At 38.7% G+C, this 17,790-nt stretch overlaps 2 protein-coding genes and 1 long non-coding RNA gene across 5 annotated transcripts in view; 2 read left to right on the forward strand and 1 right to left on the reverse strand.

Annotated features, from left to right (window-relative positions):
- The window catches only part of CCDC38 (coiled-coil domain containing 38), a 66,152-nt gene extending 62,467 nt beyond the window's left edge, over positions 1 to 3,685 (forward strand). For both annotated transcript variants that reach the window (XM_033220984.1, XM_033220985.1), the window contains exons 15-16: positions 1,173 to 1,266; positions 3,544 to 3,685. In XM_033220984.1, coding sequence (XP_033076875.1) covers positions 1,173 to 1,266; positions 3,544 to 3,657 — 208 coding nt within the window. In that variant the 3' untranslated portion in view covers positions 3,658 to 3,685. The remainder of the gene's footprint in view (positions 1 to 1,172; positions 1,267 to 3,543) is intronic.
- Positions 3,686 to 4,700: 1,015 nt separating this feature from the next.
- Positions 4,701 to 11,893, reverse strand: SNRPF (small nuclear ribonucleoprotein polypeptide F). The gene is made up of 4 exons (XM_033220988.1): positions 11,734 to 11,893; positions 9,628 to 9,753; positions 5,462 to 5,526; positions 4,701 to 4,842 (listed from the first exon to the last, which is right to left on the reverse strand). The coding sequence occupies exons 1-4, from the start codon at positions 11,734 to 11,736 to the stop codon at positions 4,776 to 4,778; spliced, it is 261 nt and encodes an 86-aa protein (XP_033076879.1). The 5' UTR covers positions 11,737 to 11,893; the 3' UTR covers positions 4,701 to 4,775.
- Positions 11,894 to 11,959: 66 nt separating this feature from the next.
- LOC117089589 overlaps positions 11,960 to 17,790 on the forward strand; it is a 65,964-nt gene continuing 60,133 nt past the window's right edge. The window contains exons 1-3 of one of the 2 annotated variants that reach the window (XR_004439665.1): positions 11,977 to 12,036; positions 12,227 to 12,324; positions 14,990 to 15,060. This is a non-coding gene — a long non-coding RNA (uncharacterized LOC117089589). Of the gene's footprint in view, positions 12,037 to 12,226; positions 12,325 to 14,989; positions 15,061 to 17,790 lie in introns of both variants that reach the window. The other variant, XR_004439664.1, reaches the window with a different exon arrangement.

Genomic DNA, 17,790 nt, shown 5'->3' on the forward strand with positions numbered 1-17,790 from the left:
AGGAGATCGAGACCATCCTGGCTAACACGGTGAAACCCCATCTCTACTAAAAATACAAAAAATTAGCCGGGCATGGTGGCAGGCGCTTGTAGTCCTAGCTACTCGGGAGGCTGAGGCAGGACAATGGCATGAACCTGGGAGGCGGAGCTTGCAGTGAGCCGAGATTGTGCCACTACACTCCAGCCTGGGCGACAGAGAAAGACTCCGTATCAAAAAAAAAAAAAAAAAATTTTAGCTGATTTTCCCCATGGTTTGGGGCACCTAATTTTGCAAAAGAAATGCTCAGTACATGTTATTTCCATTCCCTAGTATATAACCTTACACTTAGAATATCATTCAATAGATTCATAAAATAGCTATCACATATTTAGTGCCTATTGCTCACCACTTTGTACTTGATAAGTTGCACAGATTAATTTTTCCCTCAAAATAACCCTAGAGAGAGTATGACAAATAGCATTTCTTGCTCATAATTTGAGGATATTATTCAAAAAGATTAATTGGAAGGTACACTTTTGTGGCAGCTCACTAAGCTATGCATTTATTTGTGTACTTTTCTGTATGTATGTGACACTTCAATTGAAAGGTTTAAAAAGAGGGAAAAGTAGCTGAAAGTTAATTCAAGTAGCTATTATACAAACTGTCTGTAAAGTGCTGAAATGTTTGGGAGGCCGAGGCGGCCAGATCATGAGGTCAGGAGTTCAAGACCGGCATGGGCAACGTAGTGAAACCTCGTCTCTACTAAAAATACAAAAATTAGCTGGGTGTGGTGGCATGCACCTGTAATCTCAGCTACTTGTGAGGCTGAGACAGGAGAATTGCCTGAACCCAGGAGGTAGAGATTGCAGTGAGCCGAGATTATGCCACTGCACTCCAGCCTGGGCAACAGAGTGAGACTGTGTCTCGGAAAAAAAAAAAAAAAAGTAGACCAAGATCTGGGTATATTTTATATTTTCCAAAATGATGAAAATTCTTCCCATTTCCAAATATTATTTGTTGTCAAGATTTACCTGAATATTCAAAAGCCATTGTTATAAGTAAAGATGAAGTGTCATTTTCATTTAACTTTAAAGGAGGTCTTCCATTCACATGGCTCATTATCAAAGAGTAATGTACTTTTCTTACTTAATGTGATTTATAGTTACAAGAATGTTTCTCCCTTCTTGTGACAGGTTTCGTGATGAGAAAATGAAAGAAAAACAAAGACACCAAGAGGAAAGGCTAAAAGCTGCTCTGGAAAAAGCAGTAGCACAACCAAAGAAAAAGGTTTGTTTTGCTATTAATAGATCCAGCCATATCAATATGTGAGTGCCTCTGTGGTACAAAACCAAAATACTTTATTCATCTAACTTATCCAGGTTGAACTTCAAAAAGATAATCTTTCTTGCTCACAGCTTCAATTGGTCTCTCTCTGGTTCCTTGTTACTTTTAGAAAAATTCAAATTAGTGGCTCTCCAGTTCTCAAACACTTTTTAGTAAAAGAAGCCTCTTCTCTCTCTTTTTCTTTAGCCCTAGGTTCATGAAAATCAGGTGTTTTTTTTTTTTTAAGTTTTTGGGAATAGATTATAAAAGCATATTGTTCAAAGTTCAAAAGATACAAGAATATTCAGTGTAAAGTCAGTCTTCCTCAGTTCCCCTTCCTGGAGGCAACCACTGTTAACAGGTTCATTTGCATCCCTCTGGAAATATACACACACATATATGTATTTATGTACATATTCCTTTTCTTACTGATAGCTAGGAACTTGGCTTCTTTCACTCAGCAATGTTTTGGAGATAAGTGAACCCAGAGAATCGCATGTAACTGTGGGGACTGTGTACAATCACCACATTGTAAAGATAATGAAATTGACAGCTGGAGTCAAAATGATTTGCCCAGAGTCACTATGACGTGGCAGCAGAATGAGGACCAGAAGCCAAAGTTCTTTATTTTGCAAGACCACCTGTCCAATCAGAAGTTTGGGATTAGGCAGTCACGTACATGTGGTCCATCACTTCTACACAGGGTAAGGAGGGCCTTTTGTTTTATATGCCACTCTTTCCCTCCTCTGGGATAGAGTCTGAAATATATTCCAGAAGGACAATTTCATGGTTATCTGCAAAGCTATTGTGGACACTGATTCTTACCATAGTAATAGCTAACGCATAACGAATGCTTACTGTGTGCCTTACAACCAACCTCTTGAGGTAAGAACTTGAAAAAAATTCTGAAGTATGGAATTGTTAATATATGCCATACCAAAAAGATGATTACTTCAAAATATTTTATTGAAATACTTCATCTTAAAAAGGGTATTTATCTAGTTCAATTCTTTCCATGAAGACTTTCTTCACCTGTTCTCTCCTCCCAAGAATTAACAATTCATCACCCTTCCACATAGACTACTTAGTAAACCCACCAAATTGAAATTATTTTTTAATATATTCACCTTTCCTTCTAGACCATGAGTTTTATGACGTTTGTATCCCTAATACCTGGCACATCATGGATACTTGATGTATAGTGAATTAACAGACTAAAAATGAGCATTAAAAACTAAAACTGGAAAAAATTGGGGAGAAAATGGTTATCTGATAAATCAACAACACACAATGACCTCTGATAGAAGCTGACCCAATTAGGACACTTCATCATTGGTAATTTTTTCAGACAGTATTAATAACAAATGTTACCAAAGATCTCTGACAGTGAAAAATTCTGATATTGCTGAATGAATTCAGAGATTCTAGTCCCCCGAGGACATTTTTGTTGTTACAGTGATGGGGAAGAGTGCTATTGTTATTTAGGTTCTCTTGGGCCTGCAATGCAGGGGACAATCTCGCATAAGAATTGTCCTAAAATGTCAATAGTGCCTTTTGAACACAGTGGCAATGTCCCATCAAATCTCACAGAATCATGGCAGTTTTCCCACTTATACATTTAATTTATACAAATTCAGCTACAAAAGCAAAACAAAAAGCAGGCGAGGGAATCCCAAAAGTAAAGAGAAAAATAAGTAGTAATATACTTGAGTATATATGCCCCAGAGAGAATGAATAGGTATGAACTAGGGGTTTCCCAAAGCCTCTTCTGTTGGGAACACCTCCAGAAGCCAGCCAGTGTTCAAGATGGTACATGGTTTTCTGGACTTTTTATTTAACAAGATTTCTAAATGCTAGTCAGGTGCTCAACAGGAGAAAGCCATCTCTTCCAACCATGAAGGAAAAACTGGCTATGGCACTTACTGAGAAAATGGTGGCCTTCAACATGGTGCTTTTCTAGGCTGACCACATTTGAATTGTATACTATTGGATGACTTTACCTAAGTTTTCCCACTTCCCAATAAAACCTAACTGTTGTTCCTTCTGCATACTTATCGGTGTCCAGTTTGCTACTCAACTTTGCCTAGCATATTAGACATCTGTTAGGTTACAAGTCCCTTTTAACTGTGATTAGTTAATATTACAAACCATATTATTCTTTGTAAAAATCAAGTTAATATTGGTATTTCACAAATTTCAATAGAAAATGGAAAATATTAAGTATTTTGTTTTTCTTTTCAGTTGGGAAGACGACTTGTCTATCATTCAAAACCTCCATCTGCTAACAAACAGCAGCTACCTTTAGTCAATGAAACAAAAACAAAAGCACAAGAAGAAGAAGATTTTTTTACTTGAATAAAAGCAGTAAGACATTTTATTACCAGAATGTCTTAGGTATATTTTGTAAATTTTGGCTTTCACTAATGATAATATTCTGCCCCATGCACCAGGCCTAATCAATTTGAGGAAGACAGGCCCTTATTCCAAGGGCTATAGGATTAGGAATAAGTTATTTTTTTTTGTTGAAGTCTTTATTCATATCATAAGTATTAGTCCTATAGCTCAACATTGTTATCTATACTTTGAGTTGTTCCACTTGGGGATACACAAAGATAGTTTACTGATAAAACTGTACGGTAAATGACCACTGAAGTGTAATAATGGCCATTCTCTTACAACATGAGAATGTAAATGATGTATTTTCTCAACCCATCTGTAGGGAAGTTCATAGCATGCTGTTATTACTATGGAATATACATTTTAACAATGTACAACTCTAAAATACCTGAAGGGTTTTGAAAGGCTTACAACTTAACCTCTAGGTTATGGTCTCAGAACATAACTGTGAGACCGGTTTTTATTCCACATTACGTTTTCTTCAAAGAACTTTTTTATCCTTAGTGAACAAACCATATGCCCTCAGCCTGAATGTCAGTTCCCAATTTCTGTTGTGCCCTGTCTGTACAATCATTTTAATTTTTAGAAGATGTTTCAGTTTTAGCTATAATATGTGCATTTAGCTTATACTGACACAGAATTAACATGTAATTTATTGACTAAGTAAAATAAGACAGAATATTATTAATACCAAGAAAATGTTTAATTTTATACATGTTAAAAGTGGCTCAAAAATAACTTGAAAACGTTGCATTTAAAAGGTCTCAGCTAATAGATAATTTTACAAGAAAAGGCTGAAATTCACCTTCATAAAAATATCTAAAGCATATAAATAATTATCCTTTATGGGGGAAAAAAAAAAGAGTATTGAGTTTACAAAAGAAAAGCAACTTAAATGAAATTCGGTGGCTTTTAAAGCATTAGTTCTGTGAGTAATCTTTCCCAACGGGTTCAACATTTGAGCTTTGCTTGTAAATATCCGAATACAAATAGTTCGCAAGTCAAGTTGAAAAACAAACAAATCTTTATTGTCTAGAAATATATATATATAAAAAAAAAAATCCCGACAAAAGATGCTATTCTCTCATTTCCCCATCTTCTTCCTCTTCTTCCACACCTCTGATATAAAGGACATTATTACACCTGTAAATAGAAAAAGTCCATTTTGTTGTTCCAACCAGAAACTTGTATGATCTGAATTACTGTATTTTTATTATGAAAATACTGAATGCTATATTTACAATATTCTTGTCTTAAAAATTTTTTTAATATATTTGTTTTTAAAAAGAGTTTTACATACACTTGTTGAAAAGCACATTGCACTTATTTTCCACCATATGGTTGTTAAAATGACACCTTTATGATTTTCCAAAGGAAATAATTACCAGAATTTGAAGCTTTGAAGCTAGTACAGAGAATCAATATAACAAAAATCCTTACAAACAGCCAGACCCAACTAAAATTCAAAACTAAGTTCCTGCAATGAAGGCCACTGCAAAAAGTTGCCACTGTTAAAAGGTTATAGCTAAGAGCCAGAAAATTTAACGTCAACACTAGAGAAATCTTTTGGCCAGTTCTAAAACATTTGAAAACTTACCTTTGACAAGTTTAACAATTTCAAAGACTTTTGAAATCTAACTGTAAAGTATTATAATAGTGTTTTTTTGTTTAAAGTACTTCCAAAATTGAGGCACTAATATATTTAGAACAGGTATTCCTAATGCTCACCAGTAACTCCTTACATATACCACTGCTCTGTTACCTTATTAAAACTTCACCCAGATGTCCAGACAAAGCTCCATCTATGTATTCTTCTGTATTTGCAAGCTTTCAATAAAAAAAAATATATTAGTATAATCACACAGGAGGAAAATATTACAATACAGCTAATACTGGTGAGAGAACTTACTATGACCTTCCTATACCAAGAACTCAAATTTATCGATAATTAGACAACAGAGGATGAGCTTTCTATTACTACTGTAGTACTTTTGGTTTCATATAAACCTTCAATAAAATTAATATTCATGGATGTAGAACAAATATATAATAAAGTTTGTTTCAACGTAAGTTTCTGAATCTCCCAGGTTATGTAAAATTTCTTTCCATTAGATATCAAAACAGTGTGTGGAAGAAGGCAGTCTCTAATTTATGAATAAATTGTGATTAAAAAGTTTTCTGAAAATTCATTCTAAAGAACCAGACGTTAACTTTTCTCAGAGTAAAACATAAATCATATTGAGGTGTCCAAATGGGTATACAAAAGCTATGGCTAGCATGCCAAATACTTTTATATTAGTCAGCAACCAAAGCAGATAACTGAGTTAGAATTTTCTTCTTTTCCTGTCTTTTAAGAAACAGGGTCTCCCTCTGTTGCCCAGGCTGGAATGCAGTGGCACAATCATAGCTGAGCAAAACCTTGAACTCCTGGGCTCAATCTCCTGAGTAGCTAGGACTAAAAGCATGTGCCACAAAGTCTGGCTACTCCAAAACAATTATTTTTTTGTAGAGATGAGATCTTGCTATACTGCCCAAGCTGGTCTTGAATTTCTGCCTTCAAGTGATCCTCCTGCCTTGGCCTCCCAAAGTGCTGGGATTACAGGCATGAGCTACCACATCTGGGCCTGAATAGGAAATTTTTTAAAAAGCATGTACTAATAAACAGGGAAAAACAAGTTCTTAAGTGAAAGTTAAATAGTTAACAATGACTTTTACAGTTATTTTGGTGAACTCTATTATTTCTAATTTTATATCAAAATGTTTAGCTTCTACACATAGGTAACGATCTTTACTTGTAATTAAAAGAAAAATCACAATCAATGCCACCTGGGACTCAGTGACGGCACTAACAGGAGTGAAGGGAGAGAGGGAGGTTTCCTTCACAACTAGGCATGTGGAAAAGGAAAAGAAAAATACCGCTTAACAATACGGATTAAAATAGGATGTGACATAAGGCATGAAAAACATGTTAATGAACACTACTACTGGATGTTACTCCCTCTCTTATAGAAAACAAAAAGTAATCTTCATTATCCAGATGATAGTTTTGTCTGAAATATATGAAGTTGTTGAGACAATTAGTTTGTATGTAACAGCTATAAGAAATAATGTATTAAGAGCAACTAATTTTTTGTAAAAGGTAATTACAACATTTAACTGGTTTCTAAATTACACAATAATGCTCCAAATACTTTCTATCATGTATTAAATTCAGTCTTCACCATCACTTAACAGGCTCTCTATGGCCACCATTCTAACCTAACTTTCTATCATTTGTCCCTTAACTCAATCTGCTCTGGCCTTTTTGCTGTGCTTTGAACATACCAAGCATGCTTCCACCACAGGGCCTTTGTACTTGCTATTCCCTCAAACTGGGATGCTTTTCCCCAGACACTCACCTGAGTTGTACACTAATTCTGGTATCTTCCAGAATTCACTTCCTCAGAGTGGCTATCCTATATAGTATTGCACATACTGTCTATTCCCTTTTTCTTTATGCATGGCATCTATCACACCTATTATCACATTATATTACCACCTCCCACCACTAAAACATAAACTCTTGAGGGCAGGGATTTTGTTTTGTTCAATGCTATACTCACAGTGCCAAGCACATAATGGGACTCAATAAATATTTGCTGAGTGGACAAATTCAAACACTGGTATCAATATGGTTGACTACTACTCAAAGTGGTTGGTTACTCAGACATTTTTTAACTCTGGCAGGGTCACTAGCAAGCTATATTAATTCTAAAACAATTATTAAGTAGTAATTCTTTTATTATTGAGATGTTAATTTCCATGGCATACAATTCACCCTTTTAAAGTGTACAATTCAGTGGTTTTTAGTATATTCAAAAACCTGTGCAAACCTGTGCAACTATCACCACTAATTCCAGAGTATTTTTATCACAATTCATATACTTCCCAGATTTTTCTATGGTCTTGGTAAATGATTCCTGTTTAGGGAATTTTCCAAACTCAAACTATGTTTTGGGGACCTTAGTGTCATGTGCTCAGGTGGTAATTGCCTAAGTTAAGGAAAATCATAGCTCTCTGCCTACTTAAGTACTCCTTTGAGTACTCTGCTTACAAGTATGGAATCCTTGGGTTCATGATTGGATTGACCACCTGTCTTGATAGCCTTTAAAAGCCTGGCGGGAAACTACTACTATTAGAAAACAACAACCCCAAACTAATTTTTTAAATGTGCAAAAGACATTAACAGGCATTTCTCCAAAGATAAACAAATGGCCAATAAACACATGAAAAGGTGCTCAACATCATTAGCCATTAGGAAAATGCAAATCAAAACCACAGTAAGATACCACTTCACACCCATTAGAATAACTATTTTATAAACACCCATAGAAAATAACAAGTGTTGGTGAGGATGGGGAGAAACTGGAACCCTTGTGCATTGCTGGTGGGTATGGAAAACCATGTAGCTGCTGTGGAAAATAGTGTGACAGTTACTCAAAAGAAAAAAAAAATTTTTTTTTGTTTTTTGAGACAGGGTCTTATTCTGTCATCCAGGCTAGAGTGCAGTGGTGTGATCACGGCTCACTGCAGCTTCAACCTCCCCAGGCTCAGGTGATCCTCCCACCTCAGCTTCCTGAGTAGCTGGGAATACAGGTGCCCACACCACCATGCCTAGCTAATTTTTGTATTTTTTTTGTAGAGATGCAGTTTTGCTATGTTGCCCAGGCTAATCTCAAACTCCTGGGCTCAAGTAATCTGTTGCCTAAGCCTCCCAAAAGTGCTGGGATTACAGGCATGAGCCACCACGCTTGGTCTCCTTAAAAATTAAACTTAGAATTACCAGTAATCCAGTAATTCCACTTCTGGGTATATACCCCCAAAGAGCTGAAAGCAGGGACTCGAACAGACATTTGTATACCTGTGTTCACAGCAGCATTACTTACTACAGTCCAAAGAGGGAAGCAACCCAGTGTCCACCAAGAGGCAAACAGATTAGAATGTGGTATATCCATACAATGGAATATTATTCAGTCATAAAAAGGAAATTCTGACACATGCTACAACATGGATGAACCTTGAATAATACACTATGCTAAGTCAAACAAGCCAGACACAAAAGAATACACGATTCCATTTGTATGAGGTATTATGCATGGTCAAACTCATAGACATGTAGAATAGTGGTTACCATGGGTTAGCTAGGTGAAGGAAGCAATGGAAAATTGTTTAAAGTTTAATTGTAAAATTATTGTTTAATGGAAAATTATTGTTTAATGGGCAAAAAATGTCACTTTTGGATGATAAAAAAGTTCTGGAAATGGATAATGGTAATGGCTGTAGAACAATGTTAAGGTACTTAGTGCCACTGAACTATACACTTAAAAATGGTTAGATGGCAAAATTGTAATGTATATTTTACCACAATAAAAAGAAAATGAATTACAAAAAAACCCCACCAAAACACATGGCTGAATCATTTACAGAAACTCATTTGACAGACATACAGTCAGTTCAATTCCTTCGGCAGATGTGTCTTTCCCCTGAAGGAATGAACTTCCTCAATAACTTTGGTGTTGTGTCTTTAGCATTCATTAAAAGACTCAAGAATTCCACTTGAAAACTTTCTTTCAGGGCTACATGATGAGAAATGTTTTGTTTTCCCCAGCAAAGTAGTGTGTTTCCCTTATGGTATTATTATGAATTAAATGTCTGAGCTCTTCTTACTTTAACTACTAGGAATAAAATCTGTGGCTGAATTCTGGTTTAAGTCCATATTTTGTACCTAGTATATCATAGTATCCTCCCTGGCTTTGACTTTATTTTTCAATTTTGCAGTACATTTGTCAATTTAATTGTATGTATACTTATTAGTCAGACTAAACCTTTGAGGAATAAGGTGAAGCAAACTAAATGCAATGTTATGACCTTTACAGCTCTTTAGCTTACCTGCATGTTCATGTAGCCATCTACAGACACCAGATAGCCCTTGTACTCCATTCCCCACTTAAGTTTCACCATCACTGGCTTTCCTGTTAGTCCATTGAGGAAAGGTTTGGGATTGAGGGGTAAACTCTGCACAAAGAACAAAAAAGGATCCAATTAATTATTTTTCCTCCCACCACCAACTCTCTTCTACTAAATACCAGTATTTTGTGGTATGCAAATGAAGAAAACTCTTGACTCATTATTTTAGTACATAATTTTCACTTTTATTTATTGGAGAGTACCAGGGAAATTTAAATATCCAGTTAGCCAGTATCACCTTTAACCCATCAAAATAAAATACTCACTATTCACTTAAGATAACACCGACTACATACATCACTCACTGTTCTGAGCTCTAAAGAAACAAAGATAAAGGCACTTAAAAAAAAAAATGCGGGCCAGAAAGGGTGGCTCATATCTGTAATTCCAGCATTCTGGAAGACCAAGGCAGGGGGATCACTTGATGCCAGAAGTTCAAGACCAGCCCAGGCAACATAGTGAGACTACCTTCTCTACCAAAAATAGTCAGATGTGGTGGTGCACACCTGTAGTCCCAGCTACTAGGGAACAGAGCAAGACTTTGTCATAAATAAAACAGAGTACCTGTCAAGAAGTTGGAGATGGGGAGAGGGGCTCCTCACATACAAATAATTATACTGCATATGGCAATGTAGTAAGAGGAGATATACTAGGCACAAGGGTACCAAAGCAATCCAGGGAAAAAAGGAAAGGTTGCCTGAAATAAGTAATACCTCAGTTTTAAAGAATGAGAGTTTATTTCCAGAGTGGGAAAAAAATCCTGTTCCAGGCAAGGCTAGCTACTTACGTAAAAGGAGGGAAGAGTGATGCAACAAGGTGATTTTGGGGACATACAATTCAGCATTGTCACTTCAAGTCCCAAATATAAGACTACAGAAGGAAGCAGAGGGCAGATCACGCTTGACAGTCTTTAACTGTGGAAGCTAGGGCTAGGTCCTATCTGACTTTGTCAATAGCACTGTCTCTTATAGCAATCACTTAAAGTTTGTTCAGCAAACCATTAACATCTCCAGTGAATTCGGTTTTTGCCCTTTGCTGCTCACTCATCAGTCAAAGAAAGAACAGAACTAAGAAACTTGGCTACTAACCCCCTCTAACATAAGCATATTTGGAGTGACTTGATATGGCGATTACTCCAATAACCTAATGGGTCTCCAGTTTTCATTCTCCAATTTATTATCCAAAACAGCAACATCATTTTTTAAAGTGCACATCAAACTGTCATATTTCTGCTTAAAATGATTCAATGGCTTCCAATTCAATCATTTTCAATTGATTTGGAGTACAATCAAAACCTCCCAATACAGCCTAAGAGGTCCTGCCCATCGCCTGCTCCCCGATACCATCTCGTAACCACTCTTCCTGCAAGTGGCTGTACCTTTTTGTCAATTTCTCCAACTGACCAAGCTTTCTTTCCGGCCGCAGGTCTTATGCTCCTATTCCCTGTGCTCGGTACACTCCTCCTCCTGCTCTTTAAAGGGTCGTATTTCATGACACTTAGGCTTCAGGTTAAATTCCACCTCCTAGGAAGGCCATCTCTGACTCAGCCTCTAAACGTCTAACGCACACCCTCACAGCCTCCTGTCTGCATTCTTCTTAGCACTTACTACTTGCAATTGCTTATTTGTTATTTTTTGACTAATGTCTGTCTTTCCCAACCAACTGCGTTAAACTAGAGCATGGCCGTATCATTACTTTCATGCAATGAAAGTGAATTTTGGAGTGTGGTTAAGTGGGAAGTGCAAATTCTCTTTGAGTTTTACCCCGACCCTGTAGCCACAAATAAGAATGTCCCAGGCCCGGATTCAAACAAAGAGGAGAAGGCACGGGCACTCCTAGGAAAAGAAAGGCATCGGGAGGAGCACGCGCCTCAGAAATCCCAAAAGCAGAGTGAAAGAAGCTGGCTACCGGGTGCGCGGCGCCTCACGCGGATGAATGGGAAACGCGCGAAGCAACCATTAGGCCCCGCGAGGTGGTCTCCCTCCTTCTCTTTCTCCCCGCTTCTCCCGCCGTTCTCTTTCTCCTTACCATCGTAACCACGGCCGAATATTGCAGGCTACTCACTGCCGACCAGGCTGCCGCTTGTCCCTCGTGACTACAGCAGGTACCGCAGGTCCCGAGCCGTTGAGTTTCAAGAAAAATGGCCGCCAAACATGAGTGTGACCTTTCACCTCCCACTACGGCCCTTCCTGCCTCTGTGATTGGACGCAAAGAGATGCGTGCTGATTGGAGGAAATGGTCGGACCAGTATCTCCTGGCAACCAGCAGCGGCTTGGGTGTGCGCCTGGGCGGCTGCGCGCTGGTGTTGGGAAACCGTCTCTGAGGAGCGCGGTGAGGCAGCCAAGGACTGGAGGCAGGCCGGTGTTTGTAAATGTGTTGTCCTTCCTAGCGGGGCGGTCTGGGAGAGGCTGTGTAACGGATGTGACTTCTCCCCAACTTGGTTAATGGGGATTTTACTTTGTCTTTTTGCACCCGTGAGAATGTTCGGGATCCCAGACTTCCTTCCTCACTCTTCCAACAGGTTCCATGATTTGGGGGCGCCTCTGCCGCAGGCCCTTTCTACCTGAGTATTCTCTCTTCTGCAACACCTATTTCAACCCCTTTTAAAGGAATTCGGAGGTAGCCAGACAAGACTAGGGGCGGCGAAACGCACCAAAGGGAGTCGGATACAGAATTTATTTCAAACGAGGTCAGGTTGTGTCTGGGATACGGTGTCATGTCCCCCCACGACCCCGCCGGCCCCATCTTTCTTTTGCATCGCCAGCAGAGACTGGCACGGCCTTCTTACGTGCATTTGAAATTACCTAAGGGCGTAAGCAATATTTCCGCTATCACGGATTAAAACTTCCGACGTAACGGTGTTATCTGAATCTCACTGGTTTTTGTCGTAATCCTAGTGAGTTCGGCTCACTCTGATCTGAAATGCTAAATGCAGTTCTTGGAGAAGACGCCCTTTGGGAAGTAACGCTTTTTTGCGGCCCTGAAGAGATGGATTTGAGGTTGAGGATGAAATGTTGGTTGTTGGGGCACTGTGGAGCAGTGGGCAAGACTTTGGAGAGGGCCTGCATTCGGAACCTGCGTCTTTCAGGCGCAGCCGGTGTTGGGCAGTGTCTTAACCCCCAAGGCCACTGTTTCCACGGCAGGAACGCGGCTTTAAAAACGGAACCATCCTCAGCGTGGTTGCGAGAATTTAACCTAAAACAGGGGTTGCCCTTGTAAAAGCTCAGTATTTCACGTAAGCGTTGAACACTGACAAGACAGTCATTGTCCGTGTAGTTTTTACCACAGTTATTAGATTTATTCACCCTAAACTTAAGTGGATTTCTCCCTCAGTTTGTCTATTGTTTCATGAACTTTAAGTCTTTGTACAGACTTTGAGTTCCTACTATGTGTCAGGCTCTTTCAACAATTGTGGAAATCTTACCTTACCGTCTGATTCGGGGTGACAGCCCCGTTTTAGAGCTGAGGAAGCAGGCCCAGTAGGTAACTGTTACCAGTTGAGGGTAGCTGTCCGAGTTCTTGGCGTTTTCAACAAAGAATTGGACAAAACGCACAAACAAAGCAAGGCAGCGAAAGCAGAGATTTATTTTAAATGAAAGTACACTCCACAGGGTGGGCACCGCCTGGTGCAAGCGGCTCAAGAGCATTGGTCACAGAATTTTCTGGGGTTTGAATGCCCTCTAGAGGTTTCCCATTGGCCCACAACCGGTCCGATTGGTTGCGGGAGGGGACCAATAAGAGGTACTTTCATTTTTCAACTGCCCCGCAGAAAAAGGAGGGGTTGAAATGGGAGTAGCCTCTGATACCCAGTCAGCAAGAATGGGCCTTAGGTTCCCTGCCTCCAGCCGCCAGTCTTCTGCCTCATAACCTGCTCAGGACCACATACCTGGGTTTCAAAACTCTGCTTTTTCTACTTCATCAAGTTGCCTTTCAAAGACTCAATATGTACTTGAGAAGCCTGACTCTTTAGCTGTTTTCTCAGTGAAGTGAAGCAAAATACTACAATAAACACATTATGTAAAGATTGTGCATTTAAGTTTGGTTTTTCTCTTCATGTTAATTTTTTTTTTTTTCGAGACAGTCTCATTCTGTCACCCAGGCTGGACTGCAGAGGTGTGATCTTGGCTTACTGAAGCCTTGACCTCTTGGGCTCAAGGGGTCTTCCCACTTCAACCTCCCAAGTAGCTGGGACCACAGGCATGTGCCACCACACCCAGTTAATTTTTAAATTTCTTTTTGTAGAGATAGGGTCTTGCTTGGTTGTCCAGGCTGGTCTCAAACTCCTGGGCTCCAGCTGTGCACCCACCTTGGCCTCCGAAAGTGCTGGGATTACAGGTGCGAACCACCATTCCTGGCCCATATTAAATTTTAATCTTAAATACCTTATTAAGATTAAGTGGGCATAAGTCATTGATTTTTTCTAATTATAAATATTATACAAAATTTTGGAAAATATAGAAGTTCTAAACAATAAACCTAAAATCACTAGTAATCCCACCAATCAAAGAAAACTGTTAACTTTTATTGTAACATATGCACTTTTTTTTTTTTTTACAACAGCTCTACAGTTTTTTGGTTGTTTGTTTTTTGTTTTGTTGTTGTTGTTGTTTTGGAGACAGAGTCTCACTCTTTCACCCAGGCTGTAGTTAAGTGGTGCGACCTCAGCTCACTGCAACTCCGCCTCCCAGATTCAAGCAATTCTCGTGTCTCAGCCTCCCAAGTAGCTGGGACTACAGGCATGCAGCATCACGTCCAGCTAATGTTTTGCTAATTTTTTTTTTAATTTTTAGTAGGGACAGGGTCTTACCACTTTGCCCAGGCTGATCTTGAACTCCTGAGCTCAGGCAATCCACCCACCTCAGCCTACCAAAGTGCTAGGATTACAGGTGTGAGCCACCACACCCGGCCTACACACAGTTTTGTAACTTGTTTTCTTCACTTTATATTGAGCAAATTCTCATATGACTAAATATACTCTTCTAAAGTGTGGCTTAATATCTTCATTATACTTTGTATTTTGCATCTGTGATAACATATTATTCTATTATTTTCGTTTTTCCTCCTGTTATAAACAGTCTGCACTGAACATACTTTTACATGAATCTTCGAGTGTATTTTTGATTCTTTACCATAAATTCTTAAAAATATAATTCCTAGGTTAAAAGGCATTACTATTTTAAAAGCAAATATATATATTGCCATGTTGGCATATAGCTCCACAGAATATTCATCAGAATAATTGGTTCAAATATAGGGGAAATAACAGGCTTTATGTTTTTCAAAGATGAGATAGAATACATTTTGAGCACATACGAAGAAAATGACCCCTAATTGTTAATTAGGATGAACAGTTTGGTGAGTTCTACCATTATTTATCCTATAACCCAAAAATTCCAGTGGTATACAGTCATCTAAAAAGGAATTTATGAAATGATTTAGAAATATTTACTGAGGTGAGTAAAATGAATTTGTAATGTCTGCCCTTGTGGAACTTTAAAACCTCTTTGAGAAGAAGGGGACCAATATGTATTGAATGCCTTTCATGTTATGCCAGGATATTTTATTATGTAATTTGTCTAATTTAAATCCTCATAGTATTTCAAGGCAGATATTATTATAATCCCCATTTTAGAGATAAGGAGACAGCTTCAGAGAGATTATGTATTTTTGTCAAAAGCCATGTGGAAGGTTAAATGGCTCCAAAGCCTAAGATTTTTCCTCTATACCACGCTGCCGCTCCCAAAAATGTGGTTAAGTAGAGTACAAATAAACAAATATATAGAAATACAAATATTAATGCAGGATGAAGAGGGATAGCATTTAGGAAGTTACTTTTGAAATTGATGAGCTCTTCTTTTTATTTTGTTTATTCTCATAATTCCAACATCTTTTTTTTTATTATTATTATGGCCAGAATCAGCTACAGGTATGGTCGGAATAGGTTTAAAGGAGGAAAAATCCAAGATTTGAGTGCTTTCTGTCTGGTGGAAGCTTTTTGTATATATTTTTGTCAAACCTGAGAGATATGGTATTCTGTCTAGCGAAGAAGTTAAGATTAAAAAATATATGAGCTTCCTTGGATCATACAAACACTGAACCTAGATTAGAATTCAAATCTTTTTGGTGGTTCAAAGCCCATTGTACCATTGTAGAGAGACAATCATACCTCAAAGGTGTAAGAACATAAGAACCCCCCTCTAACCTGTTGAGGTTTGATATTTGAGTCTGAGAAATAAATAGACAATAGACCTATTACAAGGAGAAAAAGCACATCGTAATTGATTTATGCGCAGGGGAGCATCACAGGAAGGTGAATGCCCAATTCTAGTAGCACTAGACCCAATAAGGTCTAGAAGTTTATATACCCTTATTCATAGGGGAGAAGGGAATGCAGGATGTAAGCAATTTTAGAAGAGTAGTGATTTTTACGAGATGAATGGGTCCATAGAACAGACAATAGTCTGGGACACAGTTCATCTGGGCTGTAGGTACGGTGTTTGATTTTCAGTCTTTTCCTCTGTGATATGAGTTTAATTTTCCTTGGTTAATGAAATTTCAGTAAGAAGATTGAAGACGATTGTTTTCCTCTTCAGTGGATTGGATCTTTAAGTAGATAAGGGAACTTCAGAGAAAAGTCTCTTCCTGTGCTTCAAGAGAGGAGGAGGGGCAAGAGATGGGGGGTGGGAGAAGGTCAGAGACAGACCCTAGTTCTGAGGCTGCTGCTTTAGTACAAAGTATTGGTATGTCAAAGCACCATGCTTTGGGGTATCATTTTCTGAGCCCCAACAAAGGAAACTTGGTATTGTGGTTAGGAGCCACCACTGTCTGAGTTCAAATCCTGTCTTTGCCATGTGCAGGTTATCTCTGCTTCAATCTCCTCCTCAATAAAGAGGATGATCATGATAGTACCCATCTTAAAAAAATTTTTTTTAAATCAGGTGGATTCTAACTATGTTGCCCAGGCTGGTCTCAAATTCCTGGGCTCAAGCAATCCTCCTGTCTCAGTCTCCCAAGTGGCTGGGATTACAGGTGTACACCACCATATCCAGCTCAATACCCATCTTATAAGGCTGCTATTAGGATACAATATTTGTGGTATTTATCCATCTCCTGATACTGAATAGTTTCTGTAGCAAGGTACATAGGCACGTGAGTAGTTCAATGTGACCTACTAATAACTAACACTAATTACCAATATGGGACTACTTGTTTACTGCTTGCTAAACTGCTGCTTGCTCAAAAAGTTCTGGGCCGTTGGCTCTGATTCTTCAGCTGTGCTGGAATCCACTGTGCGCCTGACATCTATCTGTCTAGGTCTGTCACTTCACCTCTTGGGACTTGGGGGGCAAGAGAGGCTGACACAGCTATGACGATGCTTCTGCTGTTTGCTGTGTGTAATAAACTGTCTTGTTCTGATCCGTTGAGTCTCATTGTCTCCTTTTGGCACCTGTGGAGAGATAGCAGGTTTACTCCTTGCTACCTAAAGTTGGGGTTCTCTCCTGACTCTCACAGGGTTAACATTAAATGAAGAACATTAAATGAGATAATATATGCAAAGCGGTACACTATCTGGTCAGTAGTCGATGTTTGATAAATGGTTGTTCTACATTTATAATCAATCAAAATCTATCCCCAAAAGCTTTGGTTTAAGTAATGTAAAACCAATGTAAAAGTAGCACCTTATATATTTATGGGGATACCAATCTGTTTATGGACCAGAAAATTACTTCACCTGATAACTCAAGATATAAGAGATTAGTCTAGACCGGAAACCACATTTATTAGTCATTAAATGCAGAGGGAGCTGGAGGGAACTAGCAATCAAGGACCTGGGAAACAGGTGGGACAGAAAATAAGTGGATGCATACAATTTGTTCATATATATTGAGTTATATTAAAAAGGCAGTATAGGCCGGGCAGTGTGGTTCATGCCTATAATCCCAGCACTTTGGGAGGCCGAGGTGGGTGGATTACTTGAGTCCAGGAGTTCAAGACCAGCCTGGCCAACATGGTGAAACCCCATCTCTACTAAACCTCGTCTCTACTAAAAGTACAAAAATTAACCAAGCATGGTAGCACATGCCT

Source organism: Trachypithecus francoisi, unplaced genomic scaffold, assembly GCF_009764315.1.
Source record: "Trachypithecus francoisi isolate TF-2019V2 unplaced genomic scaffold, Tfra_2.0 Lachesis_group11, whole genome shotgun sequence".
Lineage (NCBI taxonomy): Eukaryota > Metazoa > Chordata > Mammalia > Primates > Cercopithecidae > Trachypithecus > Trachypithecus francoisi.

Coding starts and splice junctions, on each gene's coding strand:
- SNRPF (XM_033220988.1), bottom strand. Junction 5,527..9,627: donor ATGGCTACATGAACATGCAG/GTAAGCTAAAGA, acceptor TTTTATTGAAAG/CTTGCAAATACAGAAGAATA. Junction 4,843..5,461: donor CTGGGTGAAGTTTTAATAAG/GTAACAGAGCAG, acceptor TTCTATTTACAG/GTGTAATAATGTCCTTTATA.